This window comes from Panthera tigris, chromosome A3, assembly GCF_018350195.1.
Source record: "Panthera tigris isolate Pti1 chromosome A3, P.tigris_Pti1_mat1.1, whole genome shotgun sequence".
NCBI classification, from domain to species: domain Eukaryota; kingdom Metazoa; phylum Chordata; class Mammalia; order Carnivora; family Felidae; genus Panthera; species Panthera tigris.
In genome coordinates this window covers 104,244,029-104,271,032 of record NC_056662.1, presented here as the reverse complement: position 1 = coordinate 104,271,032, position 27,004 = coordinate 104,244,029, and the positions used below count along the sequence as shown (strand labels likewise).

At 47.2% G+C, this 27,004-nt stretch overlaps 1 protein-coding gene across 1 annotated transcript in view; it reads left to right on the top strand.

The window, feature by feature from the left end:
* The first annotated feature begins 437 nt into the window (after nt 1-437).
* Nucleotides 438-27,004, top strand: part of SNRNP200 (small nuclear ribonucleoprotein U5 subunit 200) — a 29,155-nt gene continuing 2,588 nt past the window's right edge. The window contains exons 1-41 of the mRNA XM_007082379.3: nt 438-598; nt 1,112-1,275; nt 3,615-3,786; nt 4,513-4,705; nt 5,185-5,240; nt 7,075-7,173; nt 7,540-7,692; nt 7,802-7,901; nt 8,087-8,223; nt 8,813-8,896; nt 9,004-9,177; nt 9,476-9,613; nt 9,822-9,977; nt 10,511-10,681; nt 12,183-12,376; nt 12,583-12,706; nt 13,931-14,080; nt 14,323-14,433; nt 14,979-15,110; nt 15,292-15,480; nt 16,048-16,245; nt 16,649-16,801; nt 16,915-16,995; nt 17,269-17,352; nt 18,219-18,325; nt 18,662-18,780; nt 19,073-19,227; nt 19,340-19,529; nt 19,737-19,910; nt 21,318-21,478; nt 21,792-22,019; nt 22,376-22,567; nt 22,657-22,835; nt 23,023-23,174; nt 24,027-24,135; nt 24,946-25,054; nt 25,552-25,741; nt 25,836-26,000; nt 26,216-26,337; nt 26,559-26,702; nt 26,802-26,978. Coding sequence (XP_007082441.2) covers nt 554-598; nt 1,112-1,275; nt 3,615-3,786; nt 4,513-4,705; nt 5,185-5,240; nt 7,075-7,173; nt 7,540-7,692; nt 7,802-7,901; nt 8,087-8,223; nt 8,813-8,896; nt 9,004-9,177; nt 9,476-9,613; nt 9,822-9,977; nt 10,511-10,681; nt 12,183-12,376; nt 12,583-12,706; nt 13,931-14,080; nt 14,323-14,433; nt 14,979-15,110; nt 15,292-15,480; nt 16,048-16,245; nt 16,649-16,801; nt 16,915-16,995; nt 17,269-17,352; nt 18,219-18,325; nt 18,662-18,780; nt 19,073-19,227; nt 19,340-19,529; nt 19,737-19,910; nt 21,318-21,478; nt 21,792-22,019; nt 22,376-22,567; nt 22,657-22,835; nt 23,023-23,174; nt 24,027-24,135; nt 24,946-25,054; nt 25,552-25,741; nt 25,836-26,000; nt 26,216-26,337; nt 26,559-26,702; nt 26,802-26,978 — 5,931 coding nt within the window. The 5' untranslated portion in view covers nt 438-553. The remainder of the gene's footprint in view (nt 599-1,111; nt 1,276-3,614; nt 3,787-4,512; nt 4,706-5,184; nt 5,241-7,074; nt 7,174-7,539; nt 7,693-7,801; nt 7,902-8,086; nt 8,224-8,812; nt 8,897-9,003; nt 9,178-9,475; nt 9,614-9,821; nt 9,978-10,510; nt 10,682-12,182; nt 12,377-12,582; nt 12,707-13,930; nt 14,081-14,322; nt 14,434-14,978; nt 15,111-15,291; nt 15,481-16,047; nt 16,246-16,648; nt 16,802-16,914; nt 16,996-17,268; nt 17,353-18,218; nt 18,326-18,661; nt 18,781-19,072; nt 19,228-19,339; nt 19,530-19,736; nt 19,911-21,317; nt 21,479-21,791; nt 22,020-22,375; nt 22,568-22,656; nt 22,836-23,022; nt 23,175-24,026; nt 24,136-24,945; nt 25,055-25,551; nt 25,742-25,835; nt 26,001-26,215; nt 26,338-26,558; nt 26,703-26,801; nt 26,979-27,004) is intronic.

The window sequence follows — 27,004 nt, the reverse complement described above, 5'->3', positions numbered from 1 at the left end:
GACTCTTAACTGACTGAGCCACCCAGACGCCACAGACACACACTCTTAAACCGTTCGCTGGGTGCTTCAGTTTCCTCAACCGGAAAAGGAGCTAATTAGGCCCTTCTTGCCAGTACGGCTTACAAGAGAGTGGCTAGAGTCAGGAAGAAGTGCGTGGAAAAGTTCTTGGGTTAGGCAGGTGTAGGTTTCGCGGTGATGTGAAGAGGCCGAAGGCCGCAGCCCGAGGCCGGAAGCCTACGGTGGGGGGGTGGGGGGGGGAGTGTCTTAAGTCCCAAGAGGTGGCTGGAACCGGAGTCTAGGGGTACCGGGATTCGCCGCCCCGATTGCTCCGGCCACGCCCAGAAGGCCGCGCGGGTAAGCGACACACTCTCTCCGGAGACACGCCCCACCCATACTTCCGGCGCGCGACCCGGAAGCGGAAAGGAGCCCGTCTCCGTGCCTGTCCTGTGCGTCAGTCCTGCGTCGCTGGGGCCGGGCGGGAGAGGAGAGCGACGGCGTTTCGTGAAGTGCGGTGAGGGGAGCTGAGCACTGAGACCCCCCGGCAGCCGCGGCCATGGCGGATGTGACCGCCCGTAGCCTGCAGTACGAGTACAAGGCGGTGCGTGTGGGCTCGGGGGAGGGCCCGGGCTAGGGAGCCCAGTGGGGAGCGGGAGGCAAGTCAGAAGGCCTGCAGGTGAACCACGAAAGCGGAGAGGAAATCAGACCCGGGCTGAGGTGGGGGGTACAGGATGACACGAATAGCCCCACTAGGGTCTAGGGCGGGTGTTATGGGCTAAGAATTCCGCTAGGAGTGTTTGTTCCCTGTCCCCTCAGCGCTATACCCGCCCCCGTTTATTTCCCCCACCCAGCGAACCCAACGCTTTTCCCAGAGGTGGATTATTAACGGGCAGTGTTAGGCGCAAGGGTCGTTCCACTCATTTGATCGCTCTTTCCTCACGCGCAGTCACATGGCGCTCTTTCATCTTAAGGAAAACCTCTTATTCCCACTGTGCGTGTCGGCACTCAGTTGCTCCAGTTCTTACTAATTTTGATATCATCAAAATTGTATTCCTGTGATACAACAAGTGGCCTTACTGGTGGCAGAGCTTTGATAGTGTTTTGATGTTTTCAGAACTCGAATCTTGTCCTCCAAGCTGACCGCTCTCTCATTGACCGGACCCGGCGGGATGAACCCACAGGAGAGGTGCTGTCCCTGGTTGGGAAGCTGGAGGGCACCCGGATGGGAGATAAAGCTCAACGGACCAAGCCACAGATGCAGGAGGAAAGAAGAGCCAAGTGAGTACCAGGGAGAAAATGATTTTTTTTTCAGATCCAGAGTCCATCTTTGCTTGAGCATTTGACCAACTTTTTTGCTGAAATGTTTGGTGCAAGATGAGACACGGGGGGGCAATCAAACAACTTAGTGAAGGTAAAAATGGAACGTGAGGGGCGCCTGGGTGGCTCAGTCGGTTAAGCGGCCGACTTCGGCTCAGGTCACGATCTCACGGTCCGTGAGTTCGAGCCCCGCGTCGGGCTCTGTGCTAACAGCTCAGAGCCTGGAGCCTGTTTCAGATTCTGTGTCTCCCTCTCTCTGACCCTCCCCCGTTCATGCTCTCTCTCTGTCTCAAAAATAAATAAACGTTAAAAAAAAAAATTTAAAAAAAAAATGGAACGTGAGACTTAAAAGGGTCTTTGGCCTCAATCAGCATACCTGAAGTGAGAAAACTTTTAGATCTTTTTCTAACGTATGTGTTTCTGGTCCATAGAGGAATCTTAATTTTCTCCACGATATTTTCAGGACCCTTGCTGTTCTCTATCTCAGTAACTCCTTTTCTTCCATTATGAACTTCCCACCCTTACTTCTTTCTTTTGCTGTTGACCACTTCCTACTTTTGTCGTTATAGATTAACGCTCAAGCATCCATAGTAAGAAAGACAGGTTTTTTGTTTCGTTTTGGGTTTTGTTGTGTGTGTTTTTGTTTTTTGTTTCTTTTTTTAACTTCTGAGGGGATATATATATAGAGAGAGAGAGAGAGAGAGATAGAGTGAGCATGTGCATGTGTGTGCGCAGGCGGGGGAAGAGCAGAGAGAATGGGAGACAGGATCTGAAGTGGGCTGTCCACTGATAGCATAGAGCCTGACGTGGGGCTCAAACTCACAAACTGCGAGATCATGGCCTGAGCCAAAGTCGGGTGATTAACCCACTGAGTCACCTGCGCACCCCTGGGGACATATTTCAAAACTTAAAAATCATTGAACTTTACCTCATCTTTATGTTTTTTTTTTTTGTTTGTTTATTTATTTATTTATTTATTTTATTTTTATTTTTTTAATTTTTTTAAATATTTATTTATATTTGAGACAGAAAGAGACAGAGCATGAATGGGGGAGGGTCAGAGAGAGGGAGACACAGAATCTGAAACAGGCTCTAGGCTCTGAGCGGTCAGCACAGAGCCCGACGCGGAGCTCGAACTCACGGACTGCAAGATCATAACCTGAGCCGAAGTCGGCCGCTTAACCGACTGAGCCACCCAGGCGCCCCTATTTTTTTATTTTTGAGAGAGAGGGAGAGAGAGAGAGACAAAGTGTGAGCAGGTAAGGGGCAGAGAGAGAGAGGGAGACACAGAATCCAAAGAAGGTTCCGGGCTCTGAGCTGTCAGCACAGAGCCAGACACAGGGCTCGAACTCACAAACCGGAAGATCATGACCTGAGCTAAAGTCAGACGCCCAACCGACTAAGCTGCCCAGGCGCCCCTCATCCTTGTGTTTTGAAATCTCTGATCATCTCTGTCTCTTTTCCCTCTTCAATGATGAAACCTCAGTAATTCAGAGGCCCAGTTTTGATTAGTTATGTTTGTTTGTTTGTTTTAAGATTTAATTTTTGGGGTGCTTGGGTGGCTCAGTCAGTTAAGCCTCTGACTCTCAATTTCGGCTCAGGTCATGACCTCAAGGTTTCGTGAGTTTGAGCCCCACATTGGGCTCCATGCTGATGGCAGATTCTCTCTCTCTGTCCCTCCCTTGCTCATGCGTGCTCTCTTGCTCTCTTTAAAAAAAAAAAATTAAAAAAAATATTTTATTTTTAAGTAATCTTTACACCCAACATGGGGCTGTAACCCACAACCCCATGATCATGAGTTGCATGATCTACCGACTGAGCCAGCCAGGCACCCCTTGATTATTTACATTTGAAGTGAATAAATACATCATGGTTTCTTTACCTTGCAGAGTATGGCTTCCTTTACAGATTTGTTATAATTTGTTGAGAATTAATGGTAGTAGATTCCTTTGGATCCTCAGTTTCTCTGGCCAGAAAAAGAAACTGTGTCTGAGGTGTGGCCAGTTGAAATTCGATTGTAGTGTTATGCCAACAACCCAAAAAGGGTTGTCCTTTTTCAAGTGAGTGAGGAGGCTGTCTCATTGCAACATTTAGTGTGTTTAGTGAGAGAATAACAGAGGATTCCCTTCTTGTTACTTTTTCCGCATAAACCTGGCCAAGTGGGAATCATTTGCTGAGGTATAGATTCATGTTTTTAAACATTAACTGTGTGCCATGAAGCTGAGGAGAAGAGGATAGGCTTGATTTAGTTTTGCCTTTGTGGGGAGATTCTACCTTTTTCAATATCACGTGTTCATTAGGCGAAGAAAGCGTGATGAGGACCGACATGACATTAACAAGATGAAGGGTTATACTCTGCTCTCGGAGGGCATCGATGAGATGGTGGGCATCATCTATAAGCCCAAGACTAAAGAGACCCGGGAGACCTATGAGGTGCTACTCAGCTTCATCCAAGCTGCCCTTGGGGACCAGGTGAGGAAGCCAGAGGGTGAAACCATGTGTTTGGAGAGGGAGAGAATTGCAACTGGGAAGTATCAGAAGAACCTTGACTGTGGATTTTTCTTTGCGGACGATAGCAGTTTGTGGAAGTGGCTAATATTTACTGAGCACTTGCTTTATGTGGAATAGCACTTTACGTGTTTTCTCTTTTTCAGTCCTCTATGACATCAGCTCAGTGACTAGGCCCTGTTAATATTTATTTTTCATTTTACAGGCGAGAGATACGAGGCAAAGAATAGTTAAGTAATTTTCCTACGTGATAGAGGTAGTATTTTTGCAGGGCCACCATAGGAGCCCGGATATTCTATATCTGAAATTTGTGCTCTTGAGCATTATATATGTGTGATTAGTTTAAGGGTCTTTATGCATCTCAGAGGCTCTGGTGAGGGTAAAGAATTACCAAAAGTTTGGTGGGCTAGAGGAGCATTGAGGAGCGCCTCTGCCACCTGTAGAAATGTGCCAGACTTGTGGAATCTGGGTCCTACCTCTTAAGACCACCTACCTAATCTTTTTAAAAACAGATGGGTCTTCCTTCGGTTGTGGCACTTTTTATTAGTAGTGATGAAAGTAGTCAGAATCTGGTAGGCAAGGTTTAAAGAGGCATGGCTGCTCACATCCTGTTGTCACATGAAGCTGGTCGGTGATGTTCTAGATCTTGTTCTAAAATTTTTTTTTTTTTTTTTTTTTTTTTGCCTCTAGCCACGTGATATCCTTTGTGGGGCAGCTGATGAAGTTCTAGCTGTTCTAAAGAATGAAAAGCTTCGGGACAAGGAAAGGAGAAAGGAGATTGACCTGCTGTTGGGTCAGACAGATGATACCAGATACCACGTGCTAGTGAACTTGGGCAAAAAGATCACAGACTACGGTGGAGACAAGGAAATCCAGAATATGGGTAACTGAGTTCTTTATGTCCTTATCTTATTAAATGATTGCTTTTGACTTCTAAACTTGATCTTCTAGCCTCAGTCATTAAAACCTCTGCATGTGTCAGTGAGGTCTCGTAACCTCTTTGGTGTTTGAAGAGTTGTGATTGGTGAATCAGAATCCCTAGATACAGCAGCCATTTCTTACTCTTAAGACCCTTTTGTATAGAACCTGGGGGAAAACTTGGGCAGAGCCTGTGTGGGGGCAGGAGTGTGGCACGTTCGGGTGGTTGAGCAGGCGATGCAGGGCTGTATCCAGAACTGGCAGGTTGGAGAAGGCCTCAGAGGTGGCAATGTGGATGGCTCTCTTACATTAAGTGTCTTAGTCTGTGGGTCCTGAGACTATAGATCTATGCTGAGGACAGGCAAGGCAGGCAGTTGGGGAGGAATTAGCTCCAAAGTGCCTCATTACACTAATTCACTATTCTTTTTCTTCTTACCGTTGCAGATGACAACATTGATGAGACGTATGGTGTGAATGTTCAGTTTGAGTCTGATGAGGAGGTGAGTGATAAAGCAAATGGATGCAGTCTGTTTTTATTTTTTGAAATTGTTAAGGTGAGGGGACCACTTCTGGTGTAAAGAAGCTTCCTAACTGAAGCCAGATAAATTTTACGGTGTTTGTTTTATGGGTGTCTAACTCAGGCATAAATATTATGTTGCTAAGAATTTGCTGCGGTTGTCTTTAGGGATTTATAAAGCAAATTTGAACTTACAAATGTAAGCATATAATAATTTGGTTTTTAAAAATTTTTTATTTTTGTTTTATAAAATTTTTTAACGTTTTATTTATTTTTGAGACAGAGACAGAGCATGAGCAGGGGAGGGGCAGAGAGAGAGGGAGACACAGAATCTGAAGCAGGCTCCAGGCTCTGAGCTGTCAGCACAGAGCCTGACGTGGGGCTCAAACTCACAAACTGCGAGATCATGACCTGAACCAAAGTTGGACGCTTAACCGACTGAGCCACCCAGGCGCCCCTGTTTATTTATTTTTGAGAGAGAGAAACGATGTGAACGGGAGAGGGGCAGGGAGAGAGAGGGGGAGACACAGAATCCGAAGCAGGCTCCAGGCTCTGAGCTGTCGGCACAGAGCCTGACGTGGGGCTCGAACTCACAAACTGTGAGATCATGACCTGAGCCGAAATCGGACACTCAACTGACTGAGCCATCCAGGTGCCCCTAAACATATAATAATTTAAAATAAATTGTGTGGATCAGCAAAAAAGACAAAAAGTACAGCATGCACCTCCATTGAGGGCATACGTCACCATGTTTTACTGCATTTTATTTTATTTTATTTATTTTTTTAAACATTTATTTATTATTGAGAGACAGTGAGAGAGCATGAGCATGGGAGGGGCAGAGAGAGGAGGAGACACAGATTCTGAAGCAGGCTCCAGGCTCTGAGCTGTCAGCATAGAGCCTGACGTAGGGCTAGAACCCACAAACCGCGAGACCATGGCCTGAGCCGAAATGGGATGCTTAACCAACTGAGCCACCCAGGCGCCCCTGTTTTACTGCGTTTTAATTTATTGTGATAATTTTCCAATTTTCAGTATTGTGTCCTGCCATTTAAAAAAAATTTTTTTTAATGCTTATTTATTTTTGAGAGAGAGAGAGAGATGAATGGGGGTGGGGGGCAGAGAAAGAGGGAGACACAGAATCTGAAGCAGGCTCCAGGCTTCGAGCCTCAGCACAGAGCCTGACATGGGGCCTGAATCCATGAGCTGTGAGGTCGTGACCTGAGCCGAAGTTGGACACCCAACCACCTGAGCCACCCTGGTGCTCCTGTGCCAGTTTTAAAAGAATGCACTTTTGCCCAAGAGCACAAGCATATTTTGTACATGTTTGTTAAAGTAACAATTGCAGCAGCCACTGAGATTTACCACCTAATCAGAATTTCTTGGGGCGCCTGGTGGCTCAGTTAAGCATCTGACTTTGGCTCAGGTCATGATCTCATGGTTCGTGAGTTTGAGCCCCACATTGGGCTTCTCACTGGTGTGGAGCCTGCTTGGGATTCTCTTTTTTCCTCTCTCTGCCTCTCTCTCTCGCAAAAAATAAATTTAAGGGAGTTTAGCAAACTAAGAGGAGAAGCAGAAGAGAGAGTAGAAGCATCGAATGAATCCATGCCAAGTGGACTTAAGAGTAATGAGGTCATTCAATTAAATGTACTGTGGAGTAAGACTGACCCTGGCTCCAGTAAGCTATTGGTTACCTCCCCCTTCCCCCAACCATTGCTCTAACCATGGATCCAGTATTAAGTGATTGAAGGGAGAAGTTCTGTGGTGATGCCAGAGTCACTTCCAAATCATGAGTTGGGGTTGGGCTGTTTCTGTAGGAAGGTGATGAAGATGTGTATGGGGAAGTTCGAGAAGAGGCATCTGATGATGACATGGAAGGGGATGAGGCCGTGGTGCGCTGCACCCTTTCAGCTAATGTAAGTACGGTTTGTTTTTGCCTATTGCTGCAAGGTCAGGGGATTTCTGGGTGTAGCATTTGTTTCTCATATGTAGGTCCTGTTATATATTACTTACCAAGCTACCCTTTTATAGGAGCCGTAATAAACATGCAGTGTCTTGATTTCCTTAAGACTTCAGTCACTCATTCTCCTTTCCAAAGGCATGTGTTGGTGAAATCTTAGTTTGGTATGCTCCTGAGCTCAATGTAGCAGAGTTTTTTTCCTTCTGGAAAGTCCTCAGGATCGTAGGCTATGGGTGGCAGGTAGAACTTTGTTATAGGATGATAAGAAAGCTGTTGGTGCAGACAGACATGGTGGGAGCTAAGTGCCTGGTTACCTTTGTAGCTTGTAGCATCGGGGGAACTGATGAGTTCTAAGAAGAAGGATTTGCATCCTCGGGATATCGATGCGTTTTGGCTACAGCGGCAGCTCAGTCGCTTCTATGATGATGCCATTGTGTCACAGAAGAAGGCAGATGAAGTGTTGGAGATTTTGAAGGTACAGCCAAGACGTTGTTTTGTGTTCATTGTATGTATCTTAGCAGATGGGACGGTGGATGGAAGCAGATGGCTGCGTCCTTAATCATGGTGTTACCTTCTCTCTGCAGACGGCCAGTGATGATCGGGAATGTGAGAACCAGCTTGTTCTGCTCCTTGGTTTCAACACTTTTGATTTTATTAAAGTGTTGCGACAGCACAGGATGATGAGTGAGTATATAGTGGTCTCTTCTGGAGCATATACGTGGTGTGTGTGCATGTGTGATGGAGGCTTTGTTAATTTTCATAGCTTCAGTGCTGCTTTCATTTAGTTTGCTTCCTCCCCCAAGGTTGAAGATTGATTTTACCTTACCCCCTTCTTCTCACCTTCCCTTTCTTCCTTTTGCTGTTGCCAGTTTTATACTGCACCTTACTGGCCAGTGCACAGAGTGAAGCGGAAAAGGAAAGGATCATGGGAAAGATGGAAGCTGATCCAGAGCTCTCCAAGTTCCTCTACCAGCTCCATGAGACCGAGAAGGAGGATCTGATCCGGGTAAGGGCTGGGTTGGTTTATCTGTCTGATTCCGGAGCTAGACTGTTTGATTTGGAAAGGAGACCTCATTTAGAAGATTGTAGCGTAGAGCTGAATTCCTATTAGAAAAGGGAATTGAAGAAGTAATTTCTCTGAATTCTTTGAGGTTTGTCACTGGTGTAGATTAAAATCTACACATTGACATTGGTGTGGTCAAGAGACTGTTGACTTCCCATGGTCTTCACCAGCACCATGGACGGTTCACTCTTTGGTTACACAATAAATCATGGTATCTACTGAAAATGCTGGGACAGAACACATGTGTTGGCCGAACACAGAACCCACGCTTCTACCTGTAGGGATAGCCCTTGATGCTGAATTGCTGAATGTCTACTTTTGAAATCCCTGCGCTGTGCATTGTCCCTTTAAAGCTGTTTGCTGTCATCATTCTGGTGGTCCCTGTGGCAAATGTCTGAACATAAAGGGCCCTCTTTCTGTTTGGAGACTTACTGGTCAGCACCTGTGAGTCAGGCTTCGCTAAGCAGGGGTTGGAAGGGACCAGAACCTACAACGGTGAATAATTGTTACTTTATATCTTTCCCCGTCACAGGAGGAAAGGTCTCGGAGAGAGCGAGTACGACAGTCCCGAATGGACACAGACTTGGAAACCATGGATCTGGACCAGGGTGGAGAGGTAAGTATTGGGTCATTTCTAAGGCTATGCCGGATGGAAAACTTAGTTGTTCACCTTGTTCACTGTGTGTTTTTTTTGTTTTTGTTTTTTTACCCCCATCTTCCCAGGCACTGGCTCCGCGTCAGGTTCTGGACTTGGAGGACCTGGTTTTTACCCAGGGGAGCCACTTCATGGCCAATAAACGTTGTCAACTTCCTGATGGGTCCTTCCGTCGCCAGCGCAAGGGCTATGAAGAGGTGCATGTGCCTGCTCTGAAGCCCAAGCCCTTTGGTTCAGAAGAAGTGAGTGAATTATTTTTCTCAGTTTTCTGCTCAGTTCATCTTCCTTCCAGTTTGGATTTCAACCCATTGGCCAAAATGTGACCTTGTGTCATAGATAGTTTATCCCAGAAATGGAAGTTGCTTCAGAGTTTCCCGTTTTGATTTTGAGTCCAGGGGACAGTATTGAATTTCTCATCTGGCCTTCAGTGCAGAGTTATTCAGGGAGGGTGCCAGGAAATACAATCCTGGCCATCCTGCAAAAACAGCCTGCTCAAGGGTGCTGCCAGTGTGTGACATGCATGGCATTTCTTCCTTCTAGCAACTGCTTCCAGTGGAGAAGCTGCCGAAGTATGCCCAGGCTGGATTTGAGGGCTTCAAAACACTGAATCGGATCCAGAGTAAACTCTACCGTGCTGCTCTGGAAACAGATGAGAATCTGCTGCTGTGCGCCCCTACTGTAAGCACTGCCCTGGCTGCTTTGTTCCTGTGGGAAGTGGTGTATGTTTTTGGTGGCGAGATGGTTCATCTTCACCCAAATCCTCTCCCAGTTCTTTTCTCTTTGATAGAAGAGATGTCCTAGGAGGTGCTCTGGTGTCTGTTTTGCCGATAAGCCCGTAGAAGTGAGGACAGGTAAACAGGCCTTCTCATCCTTGATTCTGTCTTAGGGTGCGGGTAAGACCAACGTGGCCCTGATGTGTATGCTCCGAGAGATAGGGAAACACATTAACATGGATGGCACTATCAACGTGGATGACTTCAAGATCATCTACATTGCTCCTATGAGATCTCTGGTGCAGGAGATGGTGGGCAGTTTCGGAAAGGTAAGGGGTAGAAAGGTATTGGGAACAGGTCTAGTGCATCACCGCTTGTACTGGGACATCTCTGGAATGTCTTGTATGGTGTTTTTCTTCCACTTCAAGGTGGAGCTTGACCCAGGGTCCGAGTATTTCTGAAGCAAGAGTGTCCTGGGCTTGTCTTGGACTTTTGCGAGGATTTAGCATCTTTCTGTTACTGTCTCTGAGTCAGTTTTCTGCTGTTATGTACATTACTGAAGAATTTATGAAATGCTCATAGGATATGGTTGACATTAGACCTAGCGGTGTTATTCCAGGTCCTGTTGTCTACAAGTTTCCATTTCCCCCTCTTTGTGCAGACATCCCAGAAATTCTTTGCTTCATTTGCCTGAGTGTAAACTTGGGTTTATTTTAGAAATACGTGTTTGTGTTCATATGATATTTCCCTGTTGGGTCGATACCTCCTTCCAATAATACCCTACATTCAGACTTCCCAGATAAAGTGTAGTGGCAAGGCCCCCTTCAAGCATTCTTGCCTGACGTGCCTCTCCTCCACCTAGCGCTTGGCGACCTATGGCATCACTGTTGCAGAACTGACTGGCGACCACCAGCTGTGCAAGGAGGAGATCAGCGCCACTCAGATCATCGTCTGCACCCCTGAGAAGTGGGACATCATTACCCGCAAGGGTGGGGAGCGCACCTACACACAGCTCGTGCGGCTCATCATTCTGGTGAGCAGGGAGTACTTGAGCACGTAGAGACCAGGCCTGGTCGAGGAGGGTTTGCTGAATTTTAACGCTGTTTCTTCAGTGGTTTCCTCTAGTCACTAGCCTTTATAATGACAGCTGTTGTCAGTATTGCTGTTACCGTTAAATGAGAATCTGCCCCTAAGTGAAAGATTTCTGAGGAGGTGCATGGTGTCTGCCATGTTGTTCTTTATGTGTTTTTTTGTGTCCGAAATGTTTTGGAGTAAATGTAAACAGACAAAACTAATTGTGTCCTCCTCCCAGGGGGGCTTTATAAATAAATAATCCATTCTCGAGGGGAACGAGGAAGGAATCAGGATATTGTGTTCCAAATGTACAGAGAGCACCCAGAGAAGAATGACCTTGAGTCTGGTTGTAGTTTCTTTATGTTGTCTGGGAAAGCAGAAAGGAGACCTCACATGTTGATTTTCAGCATTCTAGAGCAGGGCTTGGCAGTCTGTGTCTACTGGATTTTGTTTTATCAGAGTATAGCCATACCCATTTATTTACATATTGTTACAGCTGCTTTTGTGCTTTAGTGACAGAATTGAGTACAATTGGCTCTTGAACAACACAGGCTTGAACTGCAGGTCCGCTTTTATGATGATTTTTTTCGGTAAATACAGTACTGGACTATAAATGTATTTTTTCTTTATGATTCCAATAACGTTTTCTTTAGTTTACAGTATCGTAAGAATACAGTATAGAAAACAAGTACAAGATATGTGTTAATCAACTGTTTATGTTATTGGTAAGGCTTCTGGTAAACAGTAGGCTCTCAGTAGTTAAGTTCTGGGCGAGTCAAAAGTTGTAAGTGGATTCTCGACTGTGTGGAGCATCCGTAACCCCTGCACTGTACAAGGGTCAGCTCTGTTTGTAACAGAGACTATATGGCCCACAAGCTTAAAATCCTGACTGGCCCTTTGTGAAGTTTGCCAGCCCTTGCTTTAGTTCTACTCAAAGTCTTGTTAGAAGTGCACTTCCTGACCTCATCCCACATCTACTGAAACATAATCTACATTTTAGTAAGATTCTCTGCTACATGCTGACATTCAAGAAGCACTGCCTTAGGCTATGTGAACTCATCATTTGATACATATCTTTTGCAAGCACAGAGTAGGAAGAATGACTGCCCAGGGGTAAAGCCTTATTTGATATAAATAAAGTTTGCTGAGAAGCTTCATTTTTAGTAAAGAAATTAATCTTTGAGTGAAGTTATAATGAACTCATTTACCTGAAGTATCAGATTTTCTTGCCATAAAGCGTTAGGTTTCATTAAACTAGCAAAGCAGCTTGGTGGTCAGAGCATGTTATTTTCTGGGGTATTTCGTAGTGAGTATTGTCTCACCCTTTGGGTTTCTCTTGCTTGGGATCCCCTTTCTTCTTTATTTGGCTTGGTAGGTATGTACTACAGGATAGGTCTATTCGGAAAGAGGACTACATTTTTCTAGCCCTAGAGGTAATTGGCCACCCCCTCATTCCTTAGGATGAGATCCATCTTCTCCACGATGACAGAGGTCCTGTTTTGGAAGCTTTGGTGGCCAGGGCCATCCGAAACATTGAGATGACCCAAGAGGATGTCCGACTCATCGGTCTTAGTGCCACCCTCCCCAACTATGAAGATGTGGCTACCTTTCTGCGTGTAGATCCTGCCAAGGGCCTCTTTTACTTTGACAACAGGTACAAGAAAGACTGGGAGAAGATTAGGGTGACCTTCCTGATGCCCTTCCCCTTTTTCAAGGAGCTCTTTTGGATTGGGTATTAGACGGATTTTGGGTTTTGATGTGGTGTGAATCCAGGAAAGAATGTCCTTTCCATTGAAAACAACTGTCTGTTTCCTCACTGTTTTGTGCCAAAAACCTCATTTATCTAATTTGAATTTCTAGCTTCCGCCCAGTGCCTCTGGAACAGACTTATGTGGGTATCACAGAGAAAAAAGCTATCAAGCGTTTCCAGATCATGAATGAAATAGTCTATGAGAAAATCATGGAACATGCTGGAAAAAATCAGGTCTATCTATGGTTTCCTATTAAACTCTGTTCTTTTGCATTTTTGACTTCTATAAAGAGAAAAGACACAAGACAAATCACCAGTATTAGGAATGAAATTGGATATTAACATGGAACCTGTAGCCATTGAAAGGATAATAAAGGATTATTATGAATAACTTCACATGTACATTTGACAACCTAGAAAAAATAAGGGGCCTGTTCCTCAAAAATTACTAACTACCAAAACTCAGTCTTGATGAAGAAGATAACCTGAATAGTTTCATAGCCATTAAGGAAATTGAATTTGTAATTTAAAAACTCCCAAAAAAGAAATCCCCAGGTGTGGATAATCAGTCTGTCTCTCTACATTATCAAGGGTCCTTCCATAAAAGATTTGGCTGACTTACAGTGAAAATAAAGTTGAAAACTAAAAACTAGTGAAAGAGGACATTTTACTAGAAAAAATATATTTTTTTAATTAAACACCATTTGGTCACGTTAACCAAGACAAAAACCAAGGGAAAGTGGCAGGGTGTGTATATTTTTTTATAAAAAAAGCCTATGAATCTAGATGAAGAGACCAATCTTTTCTTTCTTTTTAAGTGTATTTATTTTAAGAGAGTGGAGAGAGAAAGGATCCCAAGCTGGCTCTGCGCTGCCAGTATGGGGCTTGAACTTACAAAATTGAGTTCATGACCCGAGCTGAAATGAAACTGAGTTGGATGCTTAACCGACTAAGCCACTTAGGTGCCCCAAGACAAATCTTTTCTCGGCAGTAAATACTTGGAAGACTTTATTTCCTACCAAATGGTACTAGTCTATACTGAGACTTCCTAAGTCCTTTTACAAAGGCTAGTGCCTATCATTGAATACAGTATATGAGCTGTTACTTTGCAGACACATTCTTCAGGTGACTTAGAATCCTGTCAGGTGCCTGAACACAGATTTATTACTGGGAGTTCTGAATTTGCATCTATATTATACTTAAATGTGGTTTTAAAGATAGGATGCTAAGAGTTAGCTTAGTTTCCCAGCTACAGGACTCTGCCACTGTACTTTGTACTTTATTCACACAGGGTCTTAGGCGCTTCTGAATCAGTATACCTTCCTGCCATTGCTCTTCTCGGGGTTTCTGGCCTCATAACAGTGTAGCCTCTGCTTCCTGGTGCTGGTGCCATGGGGCCAGAGAAGTGACAGTGGTAGCTGCGTCTCTTGACTGTGGCAAACTGTGGTTTCTCCTTAGGTGCTGGTGTTTGTCCACTCCCGGAAGGAGACTGGGAAGACGGCCAGGGCCATCCGGGACATGTGCCTAGAGAAGGACACTCTGGGTCTGTTTCTGAGAGAGGGCTCAGCCTCCACCGAAGTCCTTCGGACGGAAGCTGAGCAGTGCAAGGTGAGGAGAGACAGGCCCGGTTCTCTTGTTTCCTACCTGGTAACTGGTTCAATCCGAGGTTGTCCAGACAGTCCTCGACTGCATCTTGGTGCTGTTGTTTCACACAGGTGAAGGTTGATTGTCTGGGTCTGGTTCTGTGGAATAGGTAGGGGGCAGGGTCTCACGGGAAGAGATCTACTTAGTCTCTGTGGAGTTCCCACAGCGAGGCTCACCTCCTCACCTGTTTTTTTTCTGTTCCACAGAACCTGGAGCTGAAGGATCTTCTGCCATATGGCTTTGCTATTCATCATGCAGGCATGACCAGAGTTGACCGGACGCTTGTAGAGGATCTTTTTGCTGATAAACACATTCAGGTGAGCGTGGGCAAAGTGTAGGCATCAGAAGACCTCAGGTGTCAGATGCCATGTTTGCACCCAGTACCTTATGGTAAACCAGGTTAGAGGGTTGTGGGAGGTACGGTAGATAGAACTTTGGCCACCTCTCCCAGCTCTTCACCTACTGCATCAGGGAAGAGGAGTGATTTTAGGAAAGCGTTTGAGAAGCATAACAAAGGAAGCGTGTCAGTGACTCCAGATGTCACCAAGCAGGGCCTCGTAAGGTTAGGACCTCGTATGTTCTCTCTCTCAGGGTGTATTGTTAATTGTCTGGTAACTTTAAGTTGATTAATATTAGTCTACAGTTTTACCTCTTAAGTATCTCGAGAACTGTGGAATGTTAATTATTGAATAGACGAGGAACCAAGGGACTCCTTTCCTCTTTATTCCAGTGTTACCTTGACAAGTGTGGGACCCACCTCAGTCCTGCTAGAAGCTCTAAGGCCAGTTTCTAAGAGAACTTGGGGATACTAACCCTGTGGTGGTAACGTCTTTTCTTTATTACCTTGGCTTTGCTTCTATAGGTTTTAGTTTCCACAGCAACTCTGGCTTGGGGTGTGAATCTCCCCGCACATACAGTCATCATCAAAGGCACCCAGGTGTACAGTCCAGAGAAGGGGCGTTGGACAGAACTGGGGGCACTGGACATTCTGCAGGTATAGAGCCTTTGAGGTTATTTTCAGTGGGGAAAGGTATCCTGTGTATAAAATTTATGCAAAGAGGCCAAAAAGGTGGCAGATGGAAGGTGGGGTTCTGTAAAGTAGAAGTCTGGGAACAAAACCGGAGGCTCTGTGGCCATAGCTCTCTTAAAAGGTTTGCAACCTGTTTCTGACCTAGATGCTGGGACGTGCCGGAAGACCCCAGTATGACACCAAGGGCGAAGGCATACTCATCACGTCTCATGGGGAGCTACAGTACTACCTGTCCCTCCTCAATCAGCAACTTCCTATCGAGAGCCAGATGGTATCAAAGTTGCCTGACATGCTCAATGCGGAAATCGTGCTGGGGAATGTCCAGAATGCCAAGGTAGGGAAGGGCTCTGCCCGTCACGCGTCTTGCCTTCTCCAGAGAAGCCAAGGTACCAGGGTGGGATGGTCTCCATTGTGGTGTTGTGGACCACCAGCACGTAGGGGCTTCCAACCCTGTGCCCCACATCTTCAATGTAAGCAGTCTCTCTGAAGCTTGTCAACTCCGTGGCTGACAATTCCCCTTGTTACCAAGATCTCAGAAAGAATTCTGTTGTTCTAATAAGATACTAGAAACCTTCAGAAGACAACATACATTCTTCTAGTTGGGAATTAATTTCTCTCTTTTTTTAAAAAATATTTTGAGAGAGAGTATGTGCATGCGAGCAGGGGAGGGGCCGAGAGAGAGGGAGAGAGAGAATCTGCACTGCGTGGAGACAACGTGGAGCCCAACTTGGGGCTCCTTCCCACAAACTGTAAGATCATGACCTGAGCCAAAATCAAGAGTCAGACACTTAACTGACTGAGTCACTCAGGCGTCCTTGGAATTAATTTCTAAGTGACCTCTGGGAGCTTTTCATTTGGACATAATTACTCCATGCGCAGACCAGCGGGTTTTCTCTTGTAGGATGCGGTGAACTGGCTTGGATATGCCTATTTGTATATCCGAATGCTCCGATCCCCAACCCTCTATGGCATCTCTCATGATGACCTCAAGGGAGATCCCCTGCTGGACCAGCGCCGACTGGATCTGGTTCATACTGCCGCCTTGATGCTGGACAAGAACAATCTGGTCAAGTATGACAAGAAGACAGGCAACTTCCAGGTGAGTGGGTTGAGGGATTGAGCCACAGGTCTCAGTAAAAGTGGTGATCTCAGGCAATTTTTTAAATTGTTTTCTTGATTTGAGCACTGCCTGTGTAATTGCCCATTGTGTAGAAAAACAGGTGGGATTAGACTGTGCCCTTTGAATCTGGGAACCTCTAAAATGGTATAGCAGAACCTGAGGGTGCCTGCTTTCTGTCACTTGAGTCGAGGCAGCTCATTCACCTGTCTTTTCTGTGTGGGCATCAGTTCACCATAGGTCAGTTTGTTGTGCCATCTTTCTTCATGTGCTTGGGCCAGAAACTCTTGTTGCTGTGAGTTCCTCCAGTGGGCACCTGTTGTCTACAGTGAGAGGTTGCCACTTGTTAATGATCGCCGTTGGATTGAGTCTTCCTCCTTCATAGGTGACAGAACTGGGCCGTATAGCCAGCCACTACTACATTACCAATGACACGGTACAGACCTACAACCAGCTGCTGAAGCCCACCCTAAGTGAAATTGAGCTTTTCAGAGTCTTCTCGTTGTCTTCAGAGTTCAAGAACATCACTGTGAGAGAGGTGAGTCCACATAGCGTGTTGGGACGGGTGGTTGGTACTCACTGCTGAGTCGCCGGATGGGTTCTCTCCTTAGTCACCTGGCTTTTCCTTGACCGGTTCCCTTCTTGTGGCAGGAGGAGAAGCTGGAGCTGCAGAAGTTGCTGGAGAGGGTGCCCATCCCTGTAAAGGAGAGCATTGAGGAACCCAGTGCAAAGGTGAGCTCACTCCTCTGCTTGGCATAAGGATTGGATGGTTTTGTAAAAAGTGAACCTTGAATCTACGTTCATGTTCGATGACTTGCTCAGTTTTCCTGGGTTTTGCATCCTTTCCACATGTTCTTTATGTGGAGTAGCAGTTATTTAATGCCTGTAAAGCGGGCGTTGTGGATCCGATTTGGCATGATCCATGGATCCCAGAGCAGAAGTGTGATTCACCTTCTTGCACCATCAATGACTGGCGATCTTCTTGCTGACCTTGCTTTTTTCCAGATCAATGTGCTTCTCCAAGCCTTCATCTCACAGCTGAAATTGGAGGGCTTTGCGCTGATGGCAGACATGGTGTATGTTACACAGGTGAGAGCGCAGTTGTGCTGCCAGGAGAAGAGGCCTAAACAGTTCCAGTCCCTTGTGCTGTTGTGTGTCTTGGAAAAAACAGGGCTGACGCTAGTGAGGAGGGGAGAAGGCCAAGTTTTGTTCTAGTTGGCTCGTTGATTATGTGCATATGGCATAGCCATTCTGTGTCGCTGATCTTGAGCGTGAGGAGAGGTAGGGCCTTAAGAGTGCTGGGCAGGTTCCATAGGGAGAGCCACAAGACACAATGTCTGCTTCCCTACAGAGAGTGACTTTCCACTACGGCTAGGCTCATCTGTAAATCCAGAAATGGCAAAAGGTTCTATTAGCTACAGTTCGTCTTTACCTTTGAGGGCAAGTCATTAGCATCCTTGCTTTCGCTAGAACCCTGAGTGCTAAATGAGCTGAACTTTAAAATCACAATGGTTATTAGGTTAAGATGTTGTACAGTAAGCTTGAGCTGCCCTTTTCTAACTATTCTGCATTCAGCAAACATCAGCTACCTAAAAGGGGAAAGGCAGGGGCGCCTGGGTGGCCCAGTCAGTTAAGCATCTCAGTCTTGATTTTGGCTTAGGTCATGATCTCATGAGTTCGTGAGTTTGAGTCCCGCATTGGGCTCTGTGCTGACGGTACAGATGGGGATTCTTTCTCTCTCTCTGCCCCTCCCCTGCTCTCCCTCTTTCTCAAAACAAATAAATAAACTTTAAAAAAGTCTTTAAAAAGGGTGGGGGAGTAATTACAGAGGACTTTATTTTTGAGAGGTGTGACCGATTGCATCAGAGCTTGAGGTAATTAAGCCACGTGTAGAGTGGCTTCATTAGGTTGGGGATGGTGGGGACTTAACAGAGGGAATGCTTTATCTTTCCCAGTCGGCTGGCAGGTTGATGCGTGCCATCTTTGAAATTGTCCTGAATCGAGGTTGGGCGCAGCTTACAGACAAGACACTGAACCTCTGCAAGATGATTGATAAGCGCATGTAAGGACCCACTGGGCTGGGAGCCGGTCACCATAAGTTAAGGTCCCCAGGCTGAGGATGTCGTGGGGAAGCCTGGGAGTGCTCTTATCTCTGGTCCTCACTCATGAGATGGGACTTGAACTTGGCTAAAAGTTGAGAAGAGGGAGGGCCCTTTGAGGTGGAGCCTGGGGGTGGGAGGAGAGTGGTGATGAGTGATGGCTTTCAAGTGTCTCTGCTGGTACAGTTCCAGATGCCTTCCTTTAATGACTGTTTTGTGTGGTCACAGCTAATTGGAAGCCATGACAAAGGCAGTTTGTTTCACAGGGGACTGACAGTTAATGTTTCCTTCCTGGCTAGGTGGCAGTCCATGTGTCCTCTGCGCCAGTTCCGGAAACTCCCTGAGGAGGTAGTGAAGAAGATCGAGAAGAAAAACTTCCCCTTCGAGCGTCTGTATGACCTGAATCATAATGAGATAGGTGTGTGGGGAGCTATCCTCCTTGTCCTTACTGCTCAGAAATCTTTCTAAGCCCTCTTGCTTTCTGTCTCCGGGGCCCGGTGCCCTACTGTCCTGTGTTCACTTCTCCTATTCTGCTGAAGTAACGTGGCTAGCTCTTGGTCCCGGGACTTTGACTCCTCTGGACTGCACTGAGAGTGGAGGGAGAAGGAGTCTGCCCGCCAGAGCGGACTCTGCCACTTGCCCTCAAGGCCCGGTTTGCAGCTGTGCTTGGAAGGCTGGGCTGCAGCCCCTGTACCCTCCTGTCCTTCTAGGGGAGCTTATCCGCATGCCGAAGATGGGGAAGACCATCCACAAGTACGTCCACCTCTTCCCCAAGTTGGAGTTGTCGGTGCATCTGCAGCCTATCACACGCTCCACCCTAAAAGTGGAGCTGACCATCACGCCGGATTTCCAGTGGGATGAAAAGGTGAGGCTTTGCTTGGCGGAGGGACTACTCGCGAATGCCCCTGAGGAGAGCTGGATTGGAGGTGCAAGTCCACGCTGGCTCGTGTTCCTTTTACTTGTGCTTGTGTTGACAGGTCCACGGTTCGTCAGAGGCATTCTGGATTCTGGTGGAGGATGTAGACAGTGAGGTGATACTCCACCATGAGTATTTTCTACTCAAGGCCAAGTATGCTCAGGATGAGCACCTCATTACGTTTTTCGTTCCTGTCTTTGAACCGCTGCCCCCTCAGTACTTCATCCGAGTGGTGTCTGACCGCTGGCTCTGTGAGTGTGTCTCTGTACGGTCCCATAGGGACAGGTCTTCTGGGGGAATCAAGAGTGTCTTTCACTTTGTGCTGGACTGGACTTCGTGGGGTCAGAGTGATACTATCTGCTGCTGCTTTGGGGTTTTCAGTGTGCATGGAGGGGCTCTGAGGGGTCATTAGGTAAAGAGAGGAGTGCTTATGACCTCTCCCGTTTCTGTTCTGGCAGCTTGTGAGACCCAGCTGCCTGTCTCCTTCCGGCACCTGATCCTACCGGAGAAGTACCCACCTCCAACCGAGCTTCTGGACCTGCAGCCTTTGCCCGTGTCTGCCCTGAGAAACAGTGCTTTTGAGAGCCTTTACCAGGATAAATTTCCTTTCTTCAACCCCATCCAGACCCAAGGTAGGTGTTTCCATCTCCACGCGGTTCATTCCTCTGGAGGACCTTAAAGGTTCCGTAGAGACAGATATGTTCAGTGGCAAGAAGGGACGTAGGGCGCTCAGGTAGGTGTGGGAGCTCATCAGTGGCAACTATTGGAGCACACTAGGACTTCTTCCTTTCTCAGTCCTTGGTTACTCTTAGATTTCCTTTGCTTATTTGCCTGTCTCATTGAGGAGGGTCAGAACAAGGTCGTATTATGGTGCATTGTTGTATCTCAGGCTCAGGAGGCTGGATCTGTGCTCCTGTTGTTCATGTGTGTGCAGCATGTGCAGTGTTGACTGAAGCCTCCTTTCCCTTCATTTTTTTTTAATGCATTATTTTAAGTTTATTTTTATTTTGAGAGAGCGCACACAGGGGAGGGGCAGAGAGGGAGAGAGAGAGAGAGAGTCCTAACTAGGCTCTGCACTGTCAGCGCAGACCCTGACACAGAGCTCAAACCCACAGACTGAGAGATCATGACCTGAGATAAAGAGTCGAATGTTCAACTGACTGAGCCACCCAGGCACTCACTCCCCTGTCTGTCGTTTTAAATAACAGGCATGTTCACAGGGCATGCCCTGTTTCCTAAGTACTTTGGCTGAGTACATCTGGTTATTTTCTCTTTTATTCCTCTCACTGATCCTATGGGGGATTTACTACTTGTGATACTATTATTAGTGTCTTGCTTTACAGATGAGGAAGCTAGGCACAGAGAGGCATCTCAACTGAATCATTTAATAAACAGAACTTGGACTTTAACCAATCTTTATCTTTTTTTTTTTAATGTTTATTTTTAAGAGACAGTGTGAGCGGGGGAGGGACAGAGAGAGAGGGAGACACAGAATCTGAAGCAGACTCCAGGCTCTGAGCTGTCAGCACAGAGCCTGATGCGGGGGCCTGAACTCACAAACCGTGAGATCATGACCTGAGCCGAAGTTGGACACTTAACCTACTGAACAACCCAGGTGCCCCCCCAACTGACTTTAACCAGTCTTGATGCCAGGACTGAGGCTTTACCTTCTTTCAAGGAGAGTGTCGGAGGGTAGCCAGAGAATGGTAGCCAGTTCCTTTTTGTTCCGTATCCTGGTCCCTGAGAAGACTGGCAGAGAAGCCCCGGATACTTGGTCTACTTTCTCTGCCACCTTGCAGATCTCCCTGCTACTGGACTTCTTGGTCTTGGGCTTTTCGCCTGTTGCTTGTGTGTGAGAGGGAGAGCATGAGGGGAGAGGTGTAGTAGGCTGACCGTAATTAGAGGCCCTGATGCCTCCCCCTTCGTTGTCGGCACTTGGCAGTCGACTGGCTGAGTTTCTCCGGGTGTCCTCTGTTCTGAGGAGTGGTCTGAGTGTCTTTTCTCTTTGATGTTCCCACTGCTGCTCTGCCGGCTTCCAGTGTTCAACACCGTCTACAACAGTGATGACAATGTGTTCGTGGGGGCCCCCACGGGCAGCGGCAAGACCATCTGTGCGGAATTTGCCATCCTGCGGATGCTGCTGCAGAACTCAGAGGGACGCTGTGTCTATATCACTCCCATGGAGGCTCTGGCAGAGCAGGTATGTGGCGTGCTGCTGTGTCACGTGTGAATTTTCCTGGAAGCTATTTTTATCTGAGTCCAGATCAAGATTTTCTAAGCCCTTGAAATTTGCAGGGTTAATTGGGGCGAGACCCTTTGCTTTCTTTTGTTCACGTCCCCAGTTTGTGTCCTAAAGAAAAATACTCTTAAAGGTCAGTGTGGGATCATAAGGTAGCTTGAGATCTACAGACCATCAGGTCTCTCTGTTTGGCTTCTCAGGCAATTCTCATTACAAATGAAGCGATGCCTGTCATGGCCTGATGTTTGCTGCCCTTCCTCTCCTTGCATGCCAGGTTTACATGGACTGGTATGAGAAGTTCCAGGACAGGCTCAACAAGAAGGTGGTGCTCCTGACGGGGGAGACTAGCACGGACCTGAAGCTTCTGGGCAAGGGCAATATCATCATCAGCACCCCTGAGAAGTGGGACATTCTTTCTCGGCGGTGGAAGCAGCGCAAGAATGTCCAAAACATCAACCTCTTCGTGGTGGATGAAGTCCACCTTATCGGGGGCGAGAATGGGGTATGGCTTAACCTTGCACACTGGAGGGGCTGCGATTGGCTGAGTGTCCTTACCTTTGGGGCCTTCGGTTTGGGTCTGAGGCCATAGACTAGGTGCTTCTCCCAGGAGGATTCTGCTTGTCACCCTATTCCAAAAGGACGTTGTGAGACTTTTTTGTAGTACTCTTGGAAAATAGCATTGCTTAGTGAAGACTGGCTGCTATGGAGGAGGTAGAACCAAAGATTGGAGAGCCCTTAATTAGAAGGAAGAGTTAGGTGATGATTTTGAGGTGGTTGAACTAGACAGAAAGCCTAAGTCAGGGTGGAGGATGGGGAAGGAGAGCCCGGGCCCCTAGTGACTCCCCGCCTCTGTCCCAGCCTGTCTTAGAAGTGATCTGCTCCCGGATGCGCTACATCTCCTCCCAGATTGAGCGACCCATTCGCATTGTGGCACTTAGCTCTTCGCTTTCGAATGCCAAGGATGTGGCCCACTGGCTGGGGTGCAGTGCCACCTCGACTTTCAACTTCCACCCTAACGTGCGCCCTGTGCCCTTGGAGCTGCACATCCAGGTAGGGCCCGCTCTCCCCGTTCCTGCGTGGCCTCTTGTTGAAGTACCAGGTATTGTAACTTCTGTCTTTTCATTTTCCTCGGTCTCCAGGGCTTCAACATTAGCCATACACAAACTCGCCTGCTCTCCATGGCCAAGCCCGTGTACCATGCTATCACCAAACACTCTCCCAAGAAGCCTGTCATTGTTTTTGTTCCGTCTCGAAAGCAGACCCGCCTCACTGCAATTGACATTCTCACCACGTGTGCAGCAGATATCCAGCGGCAGAGGTGGGATGGCGGGGGTGGGGGAGGGGGGGAAGTTGGGTCAGTGAGGTTGGCTGATCCTGAAGAGTGTTCTGTTTATGAGGGTGGGGGTTAGCCCCATTGGGGCCAGGGGCTGGGCAACCGCACAGTTGGAAGGGTCTTGCAAGGGATTGGAACTGCTCTGAGCTAAATCAGTGCCCGTGCTGCTTAGGTTTTTGCACTGCACGGAGAAGGATCTGATCCCGTATCTGGAGAAACTAAGTGACAGCACGCTTAAGGAAACACTGTTAAATGGAGTGGGCTACCTGCACGAGGGGCTCAGCCCCATGGAGCGACGCCTGGTAGAACAGCTCTTCAGCTCAGGTGAAAAAAAGTGCTGTGGCCTAGAGGGAGATTGTATCTGGGAGTGTCACAGGTGGTAGGAACGAAACTTTAGGGTGTGGGTGATACTTCCCTACTGCACACTTACCACCTTCAAAATACTTTTCTGATTGTTTTACGTATTATCTCATTTGATTTTCCCAGTAACCTTGTGGTATAGGTAGGATATTATCCCTACTGGCTAGCTGAGAAAACAGGCACATACGGTCGTATTACTTCAGAACCTGGTTTTCTAGACCTTTGACCAGTAGACCTGGTTTTCTATGGATACCAGATTCGCCAAGGTTGTTAGACCTTAGAGATGTAGTAAACGGTAGAGTCTCCCTTGGGTGGCCTGTGTGCCACTGTCCCTTGTTGACCTCTGGCATTTCACATAGAGTATTGTCACTCTGACATTCTTTGTTGGAGCTGCAGTGGAGATGCTCCTGCCAGAACCACTTACTGGCACTCATTGGCCCTTGAATCTATTTGGTTTGATGTACACTTAGCTCAGTTTTGCTGCCGTGTACTGAGCCGGCCTATGACTGAGTTGGTGTTAGCATTTTCCAGTCAACAAGGCCAGTGTGTCAGGCAGATGGCTAACCCTGGCTTTCTCTGGGCTTCGGATTCGGTCCCAAGATTACCTTGTTTCCCCTAGGATAGGCCCCCAAGCAGGGCAACAGCAGCATAGAGCTCCCTTTTCTAGTACTGTGTTAACCCTTAGGCATTATTAGGGCTCATTTCCCAGCACGCTTTGCTCTGAGTTCTGAAACTTAGCACAGGATAAGCCCCTATCTGCACAGAAGGAGGCTCCCAGTGAGCCCTGCACTCAGTCTTCTTCTCTCTACTATCCAGGGGCTATCCAGGTGGTGGTAGCTTCCCGGAGTCTCTGCTGGGGCATGAATGTGGCCGCCCACCTGGTGATCATCATGGACACCCAGTACTACAATGGCAAGATTCATGCGTGAGTCTAGCTGTGCTGTGCATTAACGGGAACCTTCCTCCTAAAATGGACATAACATCTGAAGATCTGGAAATTAGCTATTACGAAAAAGAAGTGTTAGGGAACTAAACAGTCAGCTGAGGTTCCCCCACAGCCAGGTGTCGGAGAGTTTTTTTAGTCTTAGGACCTAGGTTCACATTTGCTTTTATGATCTTCCTCTCATTTCAGCAAGTTAGAGAACCAGGAAGTTTGAGCTGGAGATTAGGTAGTTAACTCGTGTATTTTATAGACTGGGAAGGTGATATGGTCCAAGTCACATACCTTTGTGGTGACGAGAAGTAGAAGGATCCGTTTTTCTCCGAAAAAAATTGAATGATTTAACTCTTAATTTTTTTTCTCAAAATGCAGACTTTTTTTTTAAGTGACTGTTATTTATGGGCTTATTTTTAATGCCTAAAACTGCGTCTAGGTATGGATTTAAGCCTGGTGACTTGAGAATTCTTGAAGTATACACGTCTTTGGGGAGCTTGACTTACATATTTGATCCTTTAACAGGGAGTTACTTGCTTTTGGCACTCGGTGGGTTGGTAGCTTTGGTTTAAGGACCCTGAGCAGCAGAGTCCCAGCTCTTAAACTTGAAAACTGTAATGATCTCTAAACAAGTGAAGCTAGTACCTGAGCACAAGAAGCCGTAAATACAGAAGTCAGCTGTAATTTGCCACTGTGTCCTATGTTTACATTTTATTCTTTGACATTGAGGTAGTCTTAGCCTCCTGAGTATGGCCTCTGTGGTGACGGACCTTTTGCCTGCCTTCTTCTCTCTGTCACCAGGTATGTGGATTACCCTATCTACGACGTGCTTCAGATGGTGGGCCATGCCAACCGCCCTTTGCAGGATGATGAGGGGCGCTGTGTTATCATGTGCCAGGGCTCCAAAAAGGTCAGTCCTGGCCTTGTGCACCCTCTTGAGATCCTGGGCCTCAGAGTAGATTCTTTAATAGATGCCTTTCATTGTTTACAGTTTTTCTGTCAACTTCTGTTTTTTGTTTGTTTGTTTTTTAATTTTCCACATTGCTTTGGTAATAAACCTCTTAGCCACGTGGAATTTTGTAGCCCTTTGTTTTTGCTACTGCTGTGGACTCCCATGTGTCAAGGTTTTCACCTTCTGGGTGGTTTCTCATGTACTGTTAGGCCTGTGTGACTTGCTGTATCCCTGTTCCCACCATAAAAATACCCAGTGATGCCAGTGGGAACGGACACACACATCCAGCATTCCAGGTCCAGACCTAGTTCACCTTGTCTCTGCAACCGATTTCTTCCATTATTGTATTAGCTATGTCTGTCACACAAGGGCCGTTCCCTGTTGATTTGCCCTTGGCCCTTCATTGTGACCATGTTGTCATTGAGTATTACTGTCTGTCCTTTTCCAACCTGTAGGATTTCTTCAAAAAGTTCTTATATGAGCCCTTGCCAGTAGAGTCCCACCTGGACCACTGTATGCATGACCATTTCAATGCTGAGATTGTCACCAAGACCATTGAGAACAAGCAGGATGCTGTGGACTACCTCACCTGGACCTTTCTGTACCGCCGCATGACACAGAACCCCAATTATTACAACCTGCAGGGTCAGTGGACTTTGGAGCACGGTATCCTTTTGTGGCTCATAGACCTTGCCGGCCAGTCTCCCTGTGACTCCCCACTTCTCTCTCACCTTTGCAGGGATCTCCCATCGTCACCTGTCTGACCACTTGTCCGAACTTGTGGAGCAGACCCTGAGTGACTTAGAGCAGTCCAAGTGCATCAGCATTGAGGATGAAATGGATGTGGCACCTCTGAACCTGGGCATGATCGCTGCTTACTATTACATCAACTACACCACCATTGGTGAGGGGCCGGCAGGGGCTGTGTCTGGGGAGCCCAAGCTAAAGAAGCCTTATGCAGGGGTCTGCAGCCCACTGGGATGAGAGAGCACAGGGCTTCCAGTGCCCTGGAAGCACATTCCAGGGATGTATCATAGGGTCGGGAGGAGTAATCCAGTTAACTGCTCCTTTTCTACCTGCGTTTGACTCCTCCCGTTTCTCCTTCTCTTTGGCTGTCAGAGCTCTTCAGCATGTCCCTGAATGCCAAGACCAAGGTGCGAGGGCTTATTGAAATCATCTCCAACGCGGCGGAGTACGAGAACATTCCCATCCGGCACCATGAAGATAACCTCCTGCGGCAGGTGAGGGCATCTTGGATTCAGGAGGACATCTTTAGAGTTGAAACTTGGCCTGTGTGCCCAGAGCACATGTTGTCCTTGTCACCACAGGAAGATCCTAACACATCACCCACACTTCTGTTTTGAAGGGTTGTGAGCTTGGGGCAGGTGGTACTTTGGGCCTGAGAGCTGTTCTCAGGCAGGGTCACCTGTTCATCACCAGCTATTTTTCTTCCACTCTCCAGTTGGCTCAGAAGGTCCCCCATAAGCTGAATAATCCTAAATTCAATGACCCACATGTCAAGACCAACCTGCTTCTGCAAGCTCACCTGTCCCGCATGCAGCTGAGTGCCGAGCTGCAGTCGGATACTGAGGAAATTCTTAGCAAGGTATAGTGTGGGTGCGGGTGCGGGTGTGGAGGGGCCAGTGGTGGCCTGTGAAGTAGTGGTTCCAACCCTACCTTGTCCTGTACTCCTGTCTCGATTCAGGCAATCCGGCTCATCCAGGCCTGTGTGGATGTCCTTTCCAGCAATGGGTGGCTTAGCCCTGCTCTGGCAGCTATGGAGCTGGCCCAGATGGTCACCCAAGCCATGTGGTCCAAGGACTCATACCTGAAACAGCTGCCACACTTCACCTCAGAGCATATTAAACGTTGTACAGACAAGGTGAGCTGAATCCGGACCCGGATTGT